We start from the raw sequence: 20,559 nt of genomic DNA, 5'->3' as shown, positions 1-20,559 counted from the left end.
CACTTCCTGGATGTATTTCTGAAATAAAACAAATAAGTCAAGTTGCCCCTTATGAATAGTATAGACAGCCCTCTGCTTATGATAGAAAACAGAATTGAATTTATTACTACTTTTTTTTTAAATTATAAGCCATAACAATTATAAGCCATTATATAGCTTAAGGTGCTATATAGTAAAAACAACATGCATGCTAAATGTCTAAAGAGCCACTCTTTTTTCTTTCTTTCTTTTTTTTTTTTTTTTTTTTTTTTTGAAAAGGGAAACATTGTCCTAACCTTTAGGCCTACACCAGTGATGTAAAATAATGCAGCTAGCGTTGAAGAATTAAAATATTGGGGGAAAAATGCATGCAACGAAAATATAGCCATGTACAAAGATTTCCCCTTTGTTTTGTTTCACTTTTTAGGTTGCAAATGCAAGTAGAATTTGTTTACGTTTTGTGAGAGTTTTCTGAACTTCAGTTTATTTCGCTTATCTGTGTGTAATGGTGGCAAGCCCGGACGGTATTTTCGTATGTGGACGTCTGTAAAATAAAATATAAAGTTGTATAAAATTCGAGCATTCGGATGGTGATTTACAGGAGCGAGTTTTGTGATTCTCCTGCGCACCTGGAAATATTGATGATTCAAGACAAGACCAGCCAGCCGCCAGTCGGTGCAGATCATGGTGCAGATTGTCATTAAAAAAAAAAAACGAACTCAGATGACGACACAGCTATTCCACGATTGGCTGGATTCACCACATGACAGCGATCACGTGTGTTTCGTTTTTTTTTTTTGTTTGTTTTTTTTTTTTTTACAGTCTGCTCCTCACAAATATATTTTTTACAGAAAAAAAAATATTTTCATGTAGTGCGATGTTATAATGTCATGTTTAACTAAAACTGATAAAAAACATGTTTATTATTATACAAACATGTTTTTTTATCAGTTTTAGTATATAAATAATATTTTATATACTATTATATTATAATAATAATAATTATATTATAATATTTTATATACTGCTACAGCGTAGCTGTTTATTATTATACAAACAGCTACGCTGTAGCAGTATATAAAATATTGAATTAAAATGTCTTCTGAAACATTTGTGTATTTGACAAATATTGCATCTATTTCACTTAAGCTGTGACAAAGAATAAAGTATGCAAACACAGTGCGAGCGTCACTATGGGAAACAGAAAGTGTCCAACGTGTATTAATTTGGTCCCCACAATGTAATATAAACAAGGACACACACACACACACACACACACACACACACACACACACACACACGTTAGGTTTTTGTGATTTATGGGGACTTTCCATAGGGGTAATGGTTTTTATACTGTACAAACTGTACATCTCCCCCCCCCCCCCCCATCCCCCCATACACACACACACACTCTGACCCTGCCCCTACACGCAGATAGGCTATATGCCTAAACCTACCCATCTCAGGAAACATTCTGCATTTTTATATTTAAGAAAAACAAACATAATTTAGTATGTTTATAAATCTATTTACATCGTGGTGACCCCTGGCTGGTCCCCATGCCCCATGTAGGTGATCTCAGGTCACACACACACACACACACACACACACACACACACACACACACACACACACACACACACACACACACACACACACACACACACACACATTATTTTTATGTAGTATCTTATTATTATGTAAAAAAAAAAAACGTTTAAATCCATAAATCAATAATGTATATTTCTGACTAATAAACTATATCATGTTTAAGTTGTTTGAATTATATTCTATTCTGCAGGAAGTTTGCGCTATCAATTAGGACTCTGTTTCTTTAAATATATCAGACACTCAAGACTGGAAGTGGTAGATTGAAAGTACCAGGCAGTTTCATTTTCGCAGTGTACGTTATTGCCTTAATTTGGACTTATGGAAGAACACAAAACACAGGCTGATCCGACAGAAATGTAAGTTTCGAGAGGAAATATAACTTATTAATATTATGAAAACAGCAAGCTACGCTGAACTGAATCAATTTTGTTTATCTCATAGATTGTATAAAACAAGTTTAGCTAACTTAACTTACTAACTGTACGTAACAAATGCTGCCTTGCATTACAGCCACTGAAGATTTGCGAATAAAAATGTATATATTTGTTGTTCCAAACTTAGGTCTGTAAACAAGTTTCATCATGTTATTTTAATGTTAATAATTTTAATGTTAATATTAAATCCCTTTAGAAAGACAGGTAACTTAACTTATGCTAGCTAGTACGTTGTCATCGGAATGTAACGTAAGTTAGGACCTTCACAGAACGCAAAACTTTTAGCTTAAGAACATATTACATACTTTATTGTAAAAGCCTAAAACAAGTATTAATATTTGCTAAAGTAATTGTATAATGTTATCCTCGACAATCCTCTGTGGGTGTAACCATAGATCAGATGTCTTATCCAACGGTAGCTAACGTTACACACGTCATAGCTTTACTTCAACTCCAACAGTACTATAATACATTTTAAAAAAAATACATGAACATTGGGCTTTTATAAAAAAAAAAAGTAATCTTTTTTTTTTTTTTAAAGAAAAAATATAATTAAACAACCGGTTGAGATAACATCACAAAAGTGAAAGTAAAAGTAATTTACAGAGTATTTGAATACACAGTCCACTACTGTTTGAAAGGGACTTTATGAAGCTGGATAGAGATTTACCATAAACAGTTACTACTATAACATCATAGTGAATTAATATGGAGTCTTCTTTAAAGAGTTCTTTTAAACTTTTCTCCCATTTTAAGTCCTTATTTTGATGTCAGTGGTAGACAATACCAAATACCCCCAGAATGATTCTCGGAAAATTGGAAACTACTATTACAGTGGTAACTTGTTTTAGGGGAAATGGTGTGACATGTCAAGATAATTATAACTTGAAAACCAGTTTCAGCCTGCCGAGAATTCCACAAGGTTACTCAGCTTTATTTCCCCAAAGGGATGTTGTGTTACTGATCAGTAACAGCTTTCATTCTTGCTCCAGAATGGATAAAGAAACCCTTGCCGCTGAGAGTGAGGTGACGGAGGAGGACCAAGAGAACTATGGACAAGGAGACGTGGTAGATGCAAAACCTGACCGCAAAAGCAGATTTATCCTTTTTGGGAGGTGAGATTGTGTTTTCTAATGTTATCCATCAATCCATCCATCCATCCATCCATCCATCCATTCAGCTGTCTGTCTTTCGGTCCGTCCATCGATCCATCCATCCATCCATCCATCCATCCATCCATCCATCCATCCATCCATCCATCCATCCATCCATCAATGTGCAGATATTAACCATGACTATGACTAGTGCCCTACCCCGTTTTTAAAGTGAAAAAAGCTTTTGTGACTATTGTTAAAAAAGTTGAAAGCAGGTCTTAAAAAAAGTCTTAATTTGACCGTCCACAATTTAAGTCTTGAAATGGAGCAGAAAGTCTTAAATTCAATATCATGGCTAGAAATCAGGGCCCTGTGATTTCTGCGATGCAGAAAACATGGACGGAAAATAGAATTTACTGTATAAGGCCGAATGTCATGGAAATTGCCAAATTTTCAATGAGTAAATCAAAAGTAGGTCAGTACACCAAAAAAGAAAGTTCTGTCATCATTTAGTCACCACTTGTGTTCAGAAGAGGAACGAAAGTCAGTCAAATTTATTTTAACCAGAAAAATGTACTATACTTTACTAAACTATACTATATATGGAATAAACTATAAAACAGAACAAAATAAATGAAACAGATTTCATAGGGCCCTAAATTTAATTGCAAAATGACACACACTGCAAAAAAGATGTTCTTCTTCAGGGTTTTTGTTTTCCAGTACAAATTCAAAACATTCTTAAATCATGAGACATTTACTTGACATGCAAAATGAAGAAATGAAGTCTTGTTTTCTGAGAAACTGAACGAAATTAAATGAATTTACGCTTAAAACAAGAACAAATATCTGTCATTTGGTATAAAAATGACATATTTGAATAAGGTCGTCAGACCATTGGCAAATATTTGTTCTTGATTTAATCATAAAATCACTTTCACAAGATATTCTGACATGTCTTATCTCAAACTTTAATCCGTTTTTTCCTAAAATATATAAAATAAAGAACTTTGAAGTGTTGCTAATACAACTCATTGTTTGCTTCTTAGCCATTTACATTTAAAGAACATATTGATGTATTTTCCTTTTTTTAATTGGTCTTAAAAAAGGTCTTAAATTTACCTTCATAAAACCTGCAGAAACCATGAAGCTGTGTAATACACTAGGTGGCGCCAAAGTCCTTTTTTTAAATGTCTTGGCCGCTGTAACTCTTGCATCATTGGCTATATTTGAATGTGTTTTAAAACGTTTTCATAACTCTTCAATAAAAAAGCACCTGCATATTTTGAATTATACTCTACTAGTTCCTTTGCCCTTTTTGTGGCCTGTCATTTAGCACTTGTGAGTATTCTTGCTCTGAGGAACAGCCATAAAAGTATGATAGGTCAGTAGAGGTGTGCTGGTGTCCTGCATGACCCTGGTCGATGGGTTTGAATAGCCCTTTCGAAAGCTCTGGGGGGTGGCGTGTGTGCTGACTCAGGTAGCGTGCGCCGCCCCTGCCCAGTGGAGCCACCACTCCACTCTTTATAGAGTATAGAGCATGCCAGGACCCTAGCACAGACCACAACACACGACAAGGAAAAAAATCCACCCATAGAGCCTACAATTTGGTCCAAATTCAGCAGATCTAGAAGGAAGAGAAGCACGTTTCAATGCAGAGTGGCGTACCATTTGATGAAGATCTCAGGTAGGAGAGCGCTTAAATGTGATATGAGGTAGGGTCTAGTTGGAGGGGAGTTGGGGGGGGCTTGCTGCCCCACATCACATGGGACACCTGTGATTCACTCCACTGTTCATGTGTGCGAGAGAGTGTGTGTATAGGCAGGAACCCATTGTTGTGGTTGGGTAACGTGATGACTAGGCTCTTCTGGAATACTGGCACATATTGTACATCCAGTGGCCACTGTGGGCCTACTAATCTGGACGGGTTCTTTGGATATTTGACAATGGAGATATGAGACGTCTGTGAGAATTTTTTTCTCAGGCATGTGGAATATTATTTGTTTGAGACACCATGCAGCTAATATTGTGATCGATAAAGGGGTTTAATTGTCTTCATGAAGCCGGATATCCCTGTTAGCTGCCATTTTCTATTCTCTAACGGGCATGGGTTGTATTTCACTTGAGGTTGGATTGACTTACAGAGGAGCTTTTTTATTATCATTTTAATGTGTGCTAATGTCTCTTTGAGCACCATACCTTTTTGGGGGGTGCTCTATTGAATGAAGTGTCTGTAATAAGATTGGTTAACTGTCCATCTCTGTCTCTCAGCAAGAAGAAGGATGGGAAGCTGCAGGAAAAAGAGCAATCTTCTGAAAGCCATTACAGGATTCTTTCACCAACATTCCAGTATAAGATGAGCCACCAGCGTGTTGGCAAGTGCATCATCATCAACAACAAGAACTTTCATGAAAATACAGGTGAGTCTTCATCTCTGAGACTTTATTGAACAATCAACATTAAATTGCTTTACGCATTAATTGGCACATCCAGCAAAAACAGTTAAATCCATTGAATTATTTTTATTGAGCCTCTACCAAATAGTTCACATCCAGTTCATTATTGGTGAACATTATAAAGTGAATTTTTCATCATTCTGCAATGATTTTTGTTAATTATTTATCATTGATATAAAGTGTACTTTTATTCTGAAAACATTGAATGAGAAATTATTAGTTTAAATTGGGATCTAAAATTGCGTACCTGTGTATTGTAGTAAAAGTAGACAAATCACTTTTATGTATAAACATTAAGATACTAAAGTAATGAGTCAAAAAAAAAATCTACTTTGAACACAATTAATCTTGCTCTTCTGTGACTTCCCTTACTAACATCTACCATAGTAACCATAGTTTCTGTAAAAACACCACAGGCAGTAATGACTACATTTAAAAGTCACAAAGATAAAACTGTTGTATGTTGACAGGTATTTAAAGTTACTATGTTGATGCTCAGTTAGATTTATGGTGCTAACTTTGTGCTGCGTGTTTAAGGGATGAATATACGCAACGGCACAGATCGGGATGCTGCAGAGCTGTTTAAGTGCTTTAAAAGCTTGGGCTTCGACGTTTACGTCTACAATGACCAGACCTGTATGAATATGGAGCGGCTACTTAAAAAAGGTGAGTGGCCAAAATATGAATCTTTACACCTGACCATTAAAAAGCCATTACATTTCACTTACATAATTCAGCTGGGAAATTATTTTATTAAAATAAATCAAGCACAAGAATATATGAGAATTTAGTAAGAGATCGAAAAAAAATCGAGAACTTTATGTAATATTTGGGGAATGTGGTTGGGCTGCCTGATTGCTGGAAGATTGCACAATGTCATATGTTGTTTTGATTGTTGTTTGTGTAAAGTTCTGTTCCTATTGTGCTGCCCCACTGTCGCCTGACTATACACTGTAAAACATTATTTAAAAATTAATTTACTGGTTTCCTTGAAAAAAATGTGTTCATTGAAATAAAAAAAATAGAGTGAACATTTTTTAGAATCAACAACCTTTATTCAAATATTATTTAAAAAATAAATTATAATAAATTATAAAAAATAAATTATAAAAGATACATTTAAAAAAAAAGGCATATTAGGTAATTGTGTGTTTTATTTGTGATGACGCAGTAAAACATGCCAAATTGTGCTATTTTTATGATTTATCACATTTTTGTGACTGTGGTTGTGGTTCAGATACAATAATATTTTGAGTTTCCTTGATTTCCTTCATATCAACTCAAACGTTTCATTTCAATAAACTCAAAATTTTAAGGCAACCAGGTTACTTACTTTTTTTAAGTTAAACCAACAATATATTTTTTAATGTAGGTACCTGTTTTCTAATGCACTATAACATCATGAAACCTCTTCAAATGACCATTTTGGGTTGTTCCACATAGGCTGTTAGGTATGAGCTTAGCTAATTACATTACAGGTATACATTATAAGCATGAAAAAACACAAATATAGAACCATTTTAGCTTTGCTTTTCACTGTCGGGTCAGCTGCCCTCTTCTGTTTAGTGGCCAAAATTACTAATGCACTGTTGCACCCCCTGCTGTTGGCAAACCCACAGTTTCTCTGCATTAAGATAACTAAAGTTGAAAGTTTGACTGAATAGTTGACATTTTCTTGTATGTATTTCAGTCTCAGAAGAGGACCACAGCGAAAGCTCCTGCTTCGCCTGCATCTTGCTGAGCCACGGCGAGGAGGGCATGATTTACGGAACGGACGGAGCCATGCCCATCAAGAGCATGACCTCGCTCTTCAAAGGAGACATGTGCAAGAGCCTCGTGGGCAAGCCAAAGCTCTTTTTTATCCAGGTAAGAGGAGCAGGGCTACAGGAGGATTTGGGGAGGAGAGAGGAGGATGAGGAAGAAGTGAAGAAGCAGAAAATGGAGCAACTTCATACAACGGTGTCTATTGTTTTAATGCTATTTGAGTCACACCCTACCAGGAGTGAACCTATGTTTTTTGAAGTGCACATTAGGCAGATATTGACATGGCAGTGTGTTTTTACTGGCAGGCTTGTCGGGGTTCAGAGTTTGATGATGGCATACAGACTGACTCAGGACCGCCCACTGACACGATAGAGACGGATGCCAATCCAAGACACAAGATTCCGGTTGAAGCGGACTTCCTGTTCGCATATTCAACTGTGCCAGGTAATTTTTCTACTCTTAGTTATGTAATGCAGGAAAAGTCACACAAAATAATGTCAAGAAAACACGTCTTGAGTTGTCCTCTAGAGCTGCGCACAATAACAAACAGCGATGAGCAGAATAGTCCAATTCACGAACCAAGTTCTTTTTAGTGAATCATACACATAAAGTGTTACCAGCCTAGTCTCATTCATGAACAGAACAGTTTTTTTGTTGTTGTTTTGGAAAGAAATTAGTGCTAGGCAATCGATTAATCACGATTAATAAAAGTTTGTGTTTACATAAAATATGTGTGTGTACTGTGTATAATTATGTACAGTATATAAAAATACACACTCCTTCATGTATATATTTAAGAAATATTTGTATGTATATATTTATATAATTTATCTTATAATCTTATAAGACAATATAATATTTATATATAATATGGGAAGATGATTAACCTTATTTAATTTTAATGTAAAGTATAGTATGTATGACTTTGTTTTCTTCTTGATATATTGTTCTATGGTTAGAGGGCTAGGCATAATAAGTTCAGCCGAGACCCTTTCGGTCTTTGTCCTTGTCTTTGAAATGGTTAAGGATTTCATCATTTAATTTAAAATGCTTTGATTTTTTGATTTTGTTATGTTTTTGTTTTATTTCTTTTTATTTTGTCTTTATTTGTTTGTTTTTCTCTTTGGATGGATGACCGAATAAACTAAAAAAATAAAAATTCTATTTTATTTATAAATAGAAACATTTTCTTAAATATATACATGCATGTGTGTGTATTTATATATACATAATAATTATACTCAGGACAAACACATATATTATGTTAACACAAACTTTTATTAATCACTACTACTTTTATATTTTGACTGTAATGACATTTATAATATATTTAAAAAATCACAGTTTCCTGAAAAAAAAAAAATATTTTCACAAAAATATTAATCAACTCAACAGTTTTTAACATTGATAATAATGAGAAATGTTTCTGGACCGGCAAATCAGAATGATTTCTAAAGGATCATGTGACTGAATACTGGAGTACTGGCTGCTTAAAATTCAGCTTTGCCATCACAAGAATAATTTACATGTATAATAATAATTTTAAAAAAGTTAAATTTATATATATATAAAATGTAATAATATTTTACAATATAAATGTTTTTACTGTATTTTTGCTCCAATAAATGCAGTCTTGATGGGCATGAGTCTTCTTTCCTAAAAAAGTCATACTGACCCTAAAACAGTTTTAGTTTTATTTTTATATATGAATTGTATACACATATATATATATAAATATTTGTTTTATAAATAAGCCAAATGAATATTAAAACTGAAATATACCTAGGCAAATGAGAACTGAATCAATTGAAATAAATCAAGAGTTTGTGAATCTGCAAATCTGATTAGATACCCAGCGCTGGGTTAAAATATTGTCAAATCATGTTAGTTTTAACGTTCTTCCACATTTGTTCTCACAGGTTACTACTCCTGGAGGAATCCAGGCAGAGGGTCTTGGTTCGTCCAGGCCCTCTGTAACGTTCTTGATGAGTTTGGCAAGCAACTGGAAATCATGCAGATCCTCACACGGGTCAACTACAAGGTGGCCACCAGCTTCGAGTCCTGGTCAGAGGACCCTCGTTTTAGCGAGAAGAAACAGATACCTTGCGTGGTGTCCATGTTGACTAAAGAGCTCTACTTCAACTGATTTGAGTACAGTAGACCATCTTTACATGCTGTGCTCCGTCTGCCTTTTCTCAGCACACACATTTTCTTGCCAAGGACATTATAGTAGCACACTTTTAATATATCATCTTTTAACAGTAAATATTAACCAAATTGTTATCCTTTTTTGTCATTGATCCGCCATAAGGAGGGAAACCTCAGTCTAATACTTGAGCAAAATATTTTTTACGGTGCACATTTTAGGATGGCAGGCAGGAAAGACACATCAGGTGTACAACGACTGACTTCACTCGACCAAGTGGTCACAACATTCAGGGATGATCCCATTTGAAAGTTTGTGTGTGAAAGCAATTTTTTACGTTATGCTATGAATACGGACACCGAAAAGGTCTTCCTTTGTGCTGCTTGTTTGAGTTCACAACCTTCTCAGTGCATGTTCTATTTCAACTTCCTCAGAGTATTCCAGAGAATAGTGATGTCACATATGATCTTTGTCAACTGGCAGTGTCAAATATCCATGTCGCTTTGCCAAATTTGAAAGTTTGCTGCCACTTTAACCCTACTGGATTAAACCTTTCTTGGATATTAATGAATGAATAATTGAAAAATGACCACACAAAAACTTTGCTGTTGTTCTGTGTTTATTTTGATCATTAGAAAAACAACAACTCGAGCATTAACTTGAAGCATAAATGGCCATTTGTAGCATTTCAGTTTGGTTTGGTTATTCTAGAATGCTCTTCAAAGGGGGTCAAAGCAAGGGCATGAATGGAAATGGAGTGGCAAATAGTGAAGTAATGCTGACACATGACTGGTTTTAAAAGCCATTCATTTATCCCTCGCTGGTTAGTTTGCATTCACTGAAAAACCTAAATCAGATCTGCATGCATCCAGTGTATTTTGAGCACACTGTAGCTTTAAAATCTTCATGCAGTATTTACTGATGTGTTGTAACGAATCCGTCTATAATCTACAGAGGCAGCTATTAAATTACTGGTGACCATTATTTACCATTTATCATCCATCTGACTGAATGTGCTGTTTGAACCTTGTCTTTGGTTTTGTCCCACAGTTTTTCCTTTCCTTTTGGATCTTTCTGTATTTTCATTCTCAGTTATTGATTGTTCATCCAGATCACACACTGAATCTGCCAACCTGTGCAACCGACCGACTGCAACAGATGAAAGGCCTTCTTTACTTTATCCATGGATTATCAGTGAAGTGCTTCAACTATTAAAGGAAACGTTAGCTGCACTTGTTTTGAAATTGAAAACAATTTTACTATTACATTTACATCGTTTTAAAATGTAAATGCTTTACTGTGATAATAGGGATGTTTATAGAAAATAATTAAAAAAATATACACTAGTGGCACAAGTACTCTAAAAATTTTGTTTACATTGTGTCAATACTGCATTGTACAAAAATTGGGTTTTTTGTTTAAATTACTTAACTTCAAATGAATGCCTTTGTAAGCCTTATTTTATTGTATTAAAAAAAACTTTATTGAACTTGTGTATTTTTTTTTATTGATACTTCTAGACTATACACTACTGTTAAGAAGTTGGGGTGAGTAAGATGTCTTATGCTCACCTTTGATAATGAAATAGTTATATTGTGAAATATAATATATTGAAAAATAAAATGTATAATTTATAAATATATTTTTGGGGGAATCTTTAATAAATACAAATTTCAAAAGAACAGCATTTATTCAAAATAGAAATCTAGTGAAACAAATATCTTTGTGGTCACTTAGATCAATTCAGTGTGTCCTTGCTGAATAAATTCCTGATCCTAAAGGTTTGAATGATAGTGTACCTGGGGGGAAATTTAATAACATCTAATATAACATTTAATAAACTCATACTTTCCCATTTATACAGTAAACTTATACAACAAAAATGGCACAGATTATTTTATACAAATAAGTTCTAGAAATATCAATCAAGCTAAGGAACAATTTACAACTAATCATTCAAAAAAAAAAGAAGTTTTTTTGCAACCTCTTTCGCTTAGTTTAAATCCAGACCCCAACCCTCATCACAAAGTGGGGGCGGATTTGGAGGCGTCGCAAATCAGCAGCGGTTTCGTGTTTGTCCCCTGGTTCTCATGGCCAGGACAGACAGCCTGGTAAAGTAAGTCTGTGAAAGTTCCTGCACAAAAACTGTACAGGGGCGTCATGGTGTCTGCCCCCAAAAAACAAATCAAACCTCCCTCTGAGCTGGAGAAGATGCCAATACGCTGGAAGTTTCTCCCACTTACATGGGTGAGCTCATGGGGAACGCCATTGTGCCAGGCTGTGTAGTCTCCGTTGAAATACTCAACACACCAGGACGTTGGGCCCCGTCCCAACCAGCAGTCTTCCTCTCTGCCTTTCCTGGGAATTGTATAGTATGTGAGGCCTAGTTCCCAGTATGTCTTCCCAGCAACCTGCACCTCCCAGTAGTTGCGAGGATCCGTGAAGCCCTCTCGGCTAATCACATTCAGGGTAGTGTCAAATCGAGAGGGGTTTTCAGAAACTTCCTGCCAAGTGTCAGTGTAAGAGATTGAGTCGCCCTCAGGGGAAACAATAAGCTTCGGGTGAGCAGAGTCAGGATCCAAAACAACTTCTTGGGCATCTGAAAAACGGAAAGTACTAAGGCTTCATAAAATTAGACTCTACAAATAGAAACAAATTCCTTGTGAGAGCTCCGAGGGGCTCAGTACAGGTTTAGCATGAGAGTTAGAATGATGGTAAACATTGCAGGAATTTTTTAAACTTGTACATAGTAAAAGCACTAGAGTAATTCTCATGTGAAAATGTGGAGACCCTCACAGCTTTGGAAGAGTTTCTTGGTGACAGGAACCTGAGAGCGTATGAACAACAGCAGGTTGATGGTTAAGCAGAGTAACTGTTCATTCTTAAATTCATCCATCTGCATTGACTCTGGATCAGTCTTTTTCAGAGTCTCCATTATTCTATAAACAAGGAAGAACGTGCAAAAAAATTCTCAAGTCACACAAGAAGGAAGTAGTGTTGTTGCAGAAATGTCCGATCGAATGCTTGATTAAATGCTTGGCCAATTTCCGTCCCACAGATTTATCAAAACAAGAAAAGAAAAAAAACATTTAAACTAAAAAAACAAAAAGCAGTGTAAAATATGCCAGTAACTTTATGTTTACATACTTATTAAACTTAAATTTCACTCATGGGCCAGCTAGAAACCAAATTTCCACAACTGCAACACTACTTACCTTTCCTCCATCTCTGATATCTGTAAGTAAAAGAGAGGTGGAGACAGGTTTTAAAAGTAAGCTATCTATAACATTTCAACACTGCATTTGCCTTAATTTATCTATGATTACTCTCTAAAATATTGGCCAGATAATGTTTTTGTAATAAAACAGTTTGCTTTATTGCAATGGCAATATGAAGCCTAGTAAATATTTAATTCCCTTTACAATATAACTTTTTTATCAAACTGTATAAAATGGGCTTTACAAAATATATATATATTTTTTTAAAGAAGTCTTTGATGCTCAACATGGCTGCATATATTTAAATAAAAAGTACCGTAATATTCTTAATTATTATTACAATTTCATATAAATGTAAGTACATTTTTTAATATATATTTTTCAGCATCATAACTCCAGTCTTCAATGTCACATGATCCTTCAGAAATCAGTCTAACATTTCTTATTATAAATGTTAAAATTGGTTGTGTTGCTTAAAGGTGCACTATGTAAAATAAATTCAATAAAATATCCAAAAAACTATAGGCCTGTATTATACATTTTGTTCAGTTAAGTACTTACAATATCCTAAATGTTTCCGACTATTTGTAAATCATGAGAAAAAAAGCGGAATGACTGTGGCATAATAAAAGTCCCAATGCTCGCGAGGTGTGTGTTGCATTCATCTTATTAACAATCGCTCCAGCGGCCTTGCTCAGCTCCCACAACACTGTCCTGCTCTGCTTCATACTACAGTAACGTTAATAATCGCATACATGAACAAGATTTCTGCCATGAGTCCTATCCCGATTCTTTTCCACCAACTGTGAGGTGGAGACCACAAGATTCTGCGCTCAAACGTGGCGTCGTCAAGCTACGCCTTTGTTTTGAATAGGCGCCCTCTAGCGGATGGAAAAGTTATATAGTGCACCTTTCCTATCTTTGTGAAAACATTAACTTTCGTTTTTGATCATTTCAAAGCATCTCTGCTAAAAATATATATATATTTTAAACGATGCTGCAACTGTCTTTATATTTGAGGCATTACATTTGGGGGTCCTTGGCATTAAAAAGTAAAAAAAAATACAATTTTGGATTTGAGTGCTCAAGAGTATTTGGTATTATATTTGGTTACTACCTTAAATATGCATTTCCATCTAAAAAATGTGCTACTACAAAACACCATTCTGGACTGAAACTGCACCTTGTCTTGACCCTGACGTTGATCTTTCTCCATCTGTGCAGATAGTTCAGCGAGCTGCTGATCGATTTCCTGCGTGAGGCGGTAGCACTTTTCAATGCTGTCCTCAACAGTTCTCTCCATGGCCTCTGTTTCAAGATCCAGCTGGCTTAGTGTAATTCTAAGATCCTCATCCAAAACCCTTTTCATGTCATCATATTTTTTCTTAAGCTTCTCTTTTAAAGCTGCAGTCTTGCTCTGTGGAATAATGAAAGATACTCATGCTTTGCATTTACCATACTTACAGACGTTAATGGTAGTGGTAGTTTCACCAACTTACATTGAAGACCGATTGCTTTGATGACAGCTTCTTCATTCGGAAGGCCAGAATGTCTCTTTGTATCTTTAGCTGCTCCTGATGTTTTATTGAGGTGTCCTTGAATGAGAGGTTTAAAAAGTCAAAATCAAGTTGAAATCCATCATAATGAATAGAAATTGACTGAATATTTACCTGGGTTTGTGTCTTCATCATTGATTTTACTAGTACCGGTTCTTCCCTTAATTTGATTGGTTTGGTTCTCTTTTCAGTCTTGTTCTCCACTGGCAAATGAATAGCCTAAGGCCCAAACTTTGAGCTTTATACTGTATGGTTAAAATGCCAAGGATAGGGGAGGGGTGATGGTCCATCTGTTGTTCCTGTGCCCTGGGAAGTATTTGCGTTGTACTTTGGTCCATAAATCTGGCTGAAGGAGCCTGCTGTAGTACATTGTGCACATATGAGAATTGAAGCAGCACTTCTAGCCAAACAAAGCGTCTATTTATATCTCCGTCTCACATGGAAGACTTTTGAAAGTGTTGATGCATGCGTCACAAGAGCTAATATTTAAGTGTTTAAATTAGGGTCTCCAGTTTAACCTCTGAGGACAAATTTGACAGGTTTCTTATCTACAAATTTGTTTACATTTTAAAGTTTTGCAGATTTTATTTTTGCATGTTGCAACTGGGTCGAATTCCAGAGCAGGTAGCACTAATTATAGGCTTTAGCCATGACCCTGTTAGCCTTTGTAATGACTGATACTAATTCTATGACTTGTGTATGAGTAGGAATGTTTGGATTGAGGCCTGCATGTGCCAAGCCACCTGCAGCTGCCGCCTGTCTTTTTGTCCCCAATACATTATGGCCAAATTCTTGTCACATTGCCATTGAACAATAATTGTTCAACCCTCACGCCATTGGATAAGCAGGCGTGTGTGGGAACTGACGCAAGTCGACTCTTTGATTGATACGGGACATTTTGATTGATACGGGACTCCTGCTAATCCAAACTTTACAATGGCAATAATTGTTGCTCTGGTTTTAAAGTCAATAAAAAAATAAATGCACTTGTCTGTCAAATAACGTGCACCACATGACTCTTGGGGGTTAAAAAAGCCCTTCTAGAAAAATATCCATATTTAATAATTATAATTTATAAGGTAGAGTTTTAGCCGATCACCTTCCGTATTCAATTTATGGAAAAAGTGTTGAAAGTGCCTCTGCTGTTCACAATGCTTATGCTTAGATATGTATACATATATATGATGCTACCCGTTATGCTCGTCAGACATTAAAGGGGTGATGAATAGAGATGTTTTCCAGACAGAAATAATATTTTTTTCATCTGGGCGCATGCATGTGTGTGTGTGTGTGTGTGTGTATGTTTGTGTGTGTGTGTGTGTGTGTGTGTGTGTGTGTTCATGCTTATATCCACAGATTGTTCGGGGCCATATAATACAGAAATAATATTCCAATCAATCGTGGGTGGATGAGAAAAAAATCATTGTGTTTGTTAGATAAAGACGTTTACGAGCCCTGTAAGAGAATCATCCCGGTTGCCACTTTCAAATCAATCTCTCCCTCATGTGAACTGAACTGAATGGGGAGCTGAAGCTTATTAAATATGCAAGTCTTCTCCAATCCTAGCCGTGGGCGTTTACTTCCAAGTCTCCAGTGTGTCACACCCATCAAAACCCAGCGTTTTGGAGAGAGCCTCAAACCCACTGTAGAAAATAGCCAATTTCTTATTAGTTATGATGTTTTTGAATGTAAAAACCACACGTCATTAGTTTACCTCAGACAACAGTAAAAAAATAAAACAAGCCAGTTCATGACACGTTTAAGACACGTAAGCATTTTGAACTGGGAAAGGCACTTTCAACACTTTTTCCACAGAAGACGATCAGCCGGAACATCACTTTATACGATCAGATATGGATATTTTTCTCACAAAAACACATTGATTCGCTTCAAAAGGCCTTTATTAACCCCCCGGAGCCATGTGGAGCACAAGATCTGATTTTATTGGCCTGAAAGAAGAATGTCATATACACCTAGCATGACTTGAGGGTGAGTAAATCATGGGCTAATTAACATTTTTGGGTGAACTATACCTTTAACTTTAGCTCCACCAATGATGTGAGTTTGGGACAGGGCTATCTGTTTTTATGACCAATAGAAGATGGGACTTCACCTTCAATGTCAGGTAATAAAAAGCAATGTGCTAATGTCTATTTCAGAGACAATAGTGTCAGAAAAAATCAATAATGAGTATAAAAACTTGCCAATAGTGATGGAATTAGTGTTTCTTGAACAAATAGAACATAGAAAGTATTACAAAGTACATAAAATATGTTTAAATCACCGCCTTCCTTGTGACATCACTGCTAAGGATTTTCACACTAGTGTAAACTTCCTCATATATTTTAACCACATTTTGTGTACTCACAGACAGGGAGCATCTATCTCAGGTACAGAAACTGTCATTTCAGTCATATAATAATATTACAATCATAGTTTTCTATTAAAACTGCATTACTTACATAATTTTGATTGCTGCATAATAGGTCAAACTTAGGAATTCTGCTGTCTGATTTACATAAAGTGTGGCAGCATCAATGGGGATAAGTTCAATCATAAGTCACCATTTAGTGTTTATTTATTATTATACCACCTGAATACATTTCAAACAAAATTATATTTATCTGAGGAATAGTTTTCAGTCTTTGTGTGCATGTGTGTATTTGTTTCCTTGTTTGTGCCGCTTATTATGTCTATTGGTTGGCTCGGTTTACACTGTCACTAACAGACTAGTATGGTTTTTGTGGATTGCTAATATCTTTAAAAAAAACATGCACATCATGTGCAAACACAGATCTCGGGGCTCACTGTCACACCACCTATTGTAATCTCAGACCATGTGGCACAGTCCTGACAGTGTTGTTTTAAGAACACCATAAAGTTCAAACATTTGACACTTGAAATCATTCATCATTGTATGCTGAAGTAACCACAGCTTGTTTTGTTCCCAGATTACACTCACAGCATTCCATTACTCACCTAAACTGTAACATGGCAGGTATGTTCGTTTAAGGTCTGTGATCTACATTATTAGTAAGTAACATGTGGCTAAGTTTTAATTATTTGTCCAAGCAGATAAAAACTATGCATTTTACATACATGGTGCAGAGGAGCAAATGTGTTCTGGATATCTTTACAAATCTCCCCCAGAGAATTTGTTCAAGTCCCAGGTATGTTTCTCTGAAAGAGCAAAACAGGTTTTTGAGAGACTTCCTTTGCTAATTTTTGTCATGCTGTTTTTTGTGTTTTTTCCTTCTTCTTCCAGAAATCATGGAAACGGAGGTTTTTTGTTCTTTTAAAGTACGGTAACAACATGTGCCAGCTTAAGTACTACAAAAATGAAGAGATGAGCAAACCACTTGGAGACGTTGACTTGTCTAAGTATGTTTAATAATTGCATTGACCCACCTCATCAGATCATTAAAGTCCTCTGTCTGTCTGTTAACTGCCTCTCATCTATCCAACATCATTGTTTGTCATGACAAATTTCCCTTGCAATAACTATTGTACGGTGAGACTACAGAAGAGAACATCTGATTTTCTGTCTGTCCTCTAGGGTCACATTCATGTTCTTGAACCCTGAGATGCATAATATGTGGAGCTGGATTCATTACAACTTCAGATGTTCTCCTTCATCCGTACTGTTCATTAAAGTACCAGATAGAGACTACTTCCTTATCGGAGAAAACAGGTTTGTACAGGCAATGTATTTTTGTTCTTTATATATATATATATATATATATATATATATATATATATATATATATATATATATATATATATATATATATATATATATATATATATATATATATATATATATATATATAGACTTTTACAGAAATTAACTTTTTGTAATTTCTATTCTTTTAAAAACAATCATAGACAACTGATCATACACAGTGCGCAATGCAACGGCTGGCGCGACGCAAGTGTTCTTTGCTAGTTTCAGCCTGATGTAGTTATAATTTTCACATCCAGTGCCACGTTCTTTAAATAACAAACGTGGGTCTGAAAACGAGGTGCGTTCAGGCGCATTGTCTGAACTCAATGGCACAGAATTTTTTTGTTATTTCGAGGGCGCATAGTAATGTGTGCCTATAGGCGGGTGCACAACACGTGTATACTCTGCTTATTACACACACAGTGACATGCAGCAGCACACAAACATTTTTTAAAATGAAAAAAAAAAAAAAAAAAAAAAATCTGCTCTGGAGATGGGTCTTTCCGCTTGTAAATTCTGCCAAGAATTGGCCATGGTGCAAGCGCAACGAATGGGAAATAACACTGATTGGTTTATTGCACATTACGCACAAAACACACCCATGACTCATTAAGTGACTAGGTACAACCCTTTTGGACCATGCCTGGTGCAGCGACTGGTTTTTTTTTCCGTTGTCAAACTAGCAAAAGCGCACCTGCGCCATGTGCTTCAGGCCAAATGCTGAGATCTTTAAAATAGGGCCCATAATATGATTTGGCTATTTTTAAATAGTCTCTGAATGATGCAATATAACATATTTGTGCAGTTGGGAGATGGAAAAATGGTTCAATGCTTTATATGACATCTTAAATAATCGTCCACACAGACTTTTGGATCCCAAGGTAATGTTTTTACTTTTCTCACTTGAAAATGCATGCATTTCATACATTCATACTGAATAATCCTAATGAATTATCCGTCACACAGACATTTGGATCAAAGAGACTCATCAGTGAACTTCCACAATCAGAAAACAATGAGCAGGTTTGTTGGCACATGGAAGGGACTCTCTGCTAAAAATAGGTCTTGGTTTGTGGCCAATTGGCATTTCAGGTTGTATGATCCTTAAATGATAATAATAAGTATTTAATATATAACTATATTGATTATATTAAAGCTGGGGGGGGGGGGAAATCAGGTTTGCTTTTTTTAGAAACATTGCATGGTATTTATTTAACCCTTTGCTTTGAGAATTCACTCCACTTATTCTGATCACGAATGGACTTAATTTGTAGCCGTTCAATAATCTAATAAGATAAGGCAATAAAATCATCATCATTACCTATATTCTGTTAATGACAGGAAGTTGAGTGGGGTCATACACACCGTGTTACGCATGAGCTGCCATCACCTGCGACACATGAGTCCATCTATGTTTCTCCGACAAAATTCAAAAGTAATCAGTTAAATGCATGCAAACAACACAGGAGTAAATACAAACTTGAACTCATAAATATACTAATAGTTTCACTCTTTTTTGCTTGAGACAGAATTGAGGACAGAAACAAACAGCGAAGATAACCACACAGATGAACTGTCAGAATGAGTACAGAAAAGTACTCAGGCTTCATCCGAAACTCCAGCTTCTTTGTCTGTTGTTACCCACTGACTTCTAATTATCATTACAGTCTGGAAATGAGACTGAATTTAAGAAAGATTGTGTTGTTTTTTGTTTTTGTTTAATATGCTGAATTCATTTTCAAACAGATATAAGGTTGAACAGGATTCTTTATGTTAAATCTTTTTTTTTTTACTGACTTGCATTATGAAACAATAATGTTTTTACAATAGCTTTGCATTGAAAACCTCAATTGAAATTGATAATGAGATGAATGCACAAGTTGCATTAATTTAATTTAATAAAAATAAAATAAATATGATTAAAGCAAGTTACCAAAAGTCAATAATTTTAGAGCAAGGCAGCTATTTTTTAAGACAATACACAGGCTACACTGTGTAAATATGAAAGCTACTAAATATAGCTCACATTTAAATATTAAAAGTTTCAAAACAAATGTGTTCTTATATTCACCTTGATGTGAAATGTAAAGAAAATAAAATGTAAATGTATTATCTGTTTTAACATTTGATTAAAACTATTGTGTCTGTCAATGTCAACATTTTGCCTTTTAGTAAAATATTCACTTTTTTGATTTAGTTTTGTTAATATATTAATTAAATATAATTATTACTTTCATTTTGTATTTTATACTGTATGTAGCCTTTTGAAAGTTTCTTATGATAAACCGTTCCATTTTTTCCCTCAAAATCAATTTATCTGTATCTGTGGCGGCAACGTATCAAGCTCGTTTCCACCATTGAATAAAACATTTTAAAAGATAATTGCAATATTTTATTTCACGACTGCGATTTTACATCTCGCAATTCTGACTTTATTCACAGAATTGCAAGATATAAAATATAAATTTATAAAGTTAAACTTTATATCTCACAATTCTTCTGACTTTCTAACACGTAATTGCAACTTCATATCATGCAATTCGGGCCTTATAACTCACAATTGCATGTTTGATTTTT

At 35.2% G+C, this 20,559-nt stretch overlaps 3 protein-coding genes across 3 annotated transcripts; 2 read left to right on the top strand and 1 right to left on the bottom strand.

Annotated features, from left to right (window-relative positions):
- Positions 1 to 1,844: 1,844 nt before the first annotated feature.
- casp7 (caspase 7, apoptosis-related cysteine peptidase) lies at positions 1,845 to 10,973 on the top strand. Its single transcript, XM_067429508.1, has 7 exons — positions 1,845 to 1,946; positions 3,017 to 3,139; positions 5,390 to 5,538; positions 6,112 to 6,240; positions 7,265 to 7,440; positions 7,644 to 7,782; positions 9,258 to 10,973. Exons 1-7 carry the CDS (start codon positions 1,909 to 1,911, stop codon positions 9,482 to 9,484), a joined length of 981 nt encoding a protein of 326 aa, XP_067285609.1. The 5' UTR covers positions 1,845 to 1,908; the 3' UTR covers positions 9,485 to 10,973.
- A 532-nt stretch (positions 10,974 to 11,505) lies between these two features.
- On the bottom strand, positions 11,506 to 15,306 carry si:ch211-28p3.4 (probable E3 ubiquitin-protein ligase TRIML1). The gene is made up of 6 exons (XM_067429507.1): positions 14,373 to 15,306; positions 14,202 to 14,297; positions 13,886 to 14,119; positions 12,700 to 12,719; positions 12,281 to 12,423; positions 11,506 to 12,083 (listed from the first exon to the last, which is right to left on the bottom strand). The coding sequence occupies exons 1-6, from the start codon at positions 14,391 to 14,393 to the stop codon at positions 11,506 to 11,508; spliced, it is 1,092 nt and encodes a 363-aa protein (XP_067285608.1). The 5' UTR covers positions 14,394 to 15,306.
- Positions 15,307 to 16,627: 1,321 nt separating this feature from the next.
- Positions 16,628 to 20,108, top strand: plekhs1.4 (pleckstrin homology domain containing S1, tandem duplicate 4). Its single transcript, XM_067429509.1, has 9 exons — positions 16,628 to 16,648; positions 17,210 to 17,256; positions 17,367 to 17,428; positions 17,524 to 17,639; positions 17,815 to 17,949; positions 18,788 to 18,863; positions 18,949 to 19,005; positions 19,324 to 19,417; positions 19,512 to 20,108. The coding sequence occupies exons 2-9, from the start codon at positions 17,250 to 17,252 to the stop codon at positions 19,565 to 19,567; spliced, it is 603 nt and encodes a 200-aa protein (XP_067285610.1). The 5' UTR covers positions 16,628 to 16,648; positions 17,210 to 17,249; the 3' UTR covers positions 19,568 to 20,108.
- Positions 20,109 to 20,559: the final 451 nt, after the last annotated feature.

Source organism: Pseudorasbora parva, chromosome 21 (assembly GCF_024679245.1).
Source record: "Pseudorasbora parva isolate DD20220531a chromosome 21, ASM2467924v1, whole genome shotgun sequence".
NCBI lineage: Eukaryota > Metazoa > Chordata > Actinopteri > Cypriniformes > Gobionidae > Pseudorasbora > Pseudorasbora parva.
The sequence above is the reverse complement of the archived record's forward strand: the minus strand, read 5'-3'. Positions and strand labels throughout refer to the sequence as shown.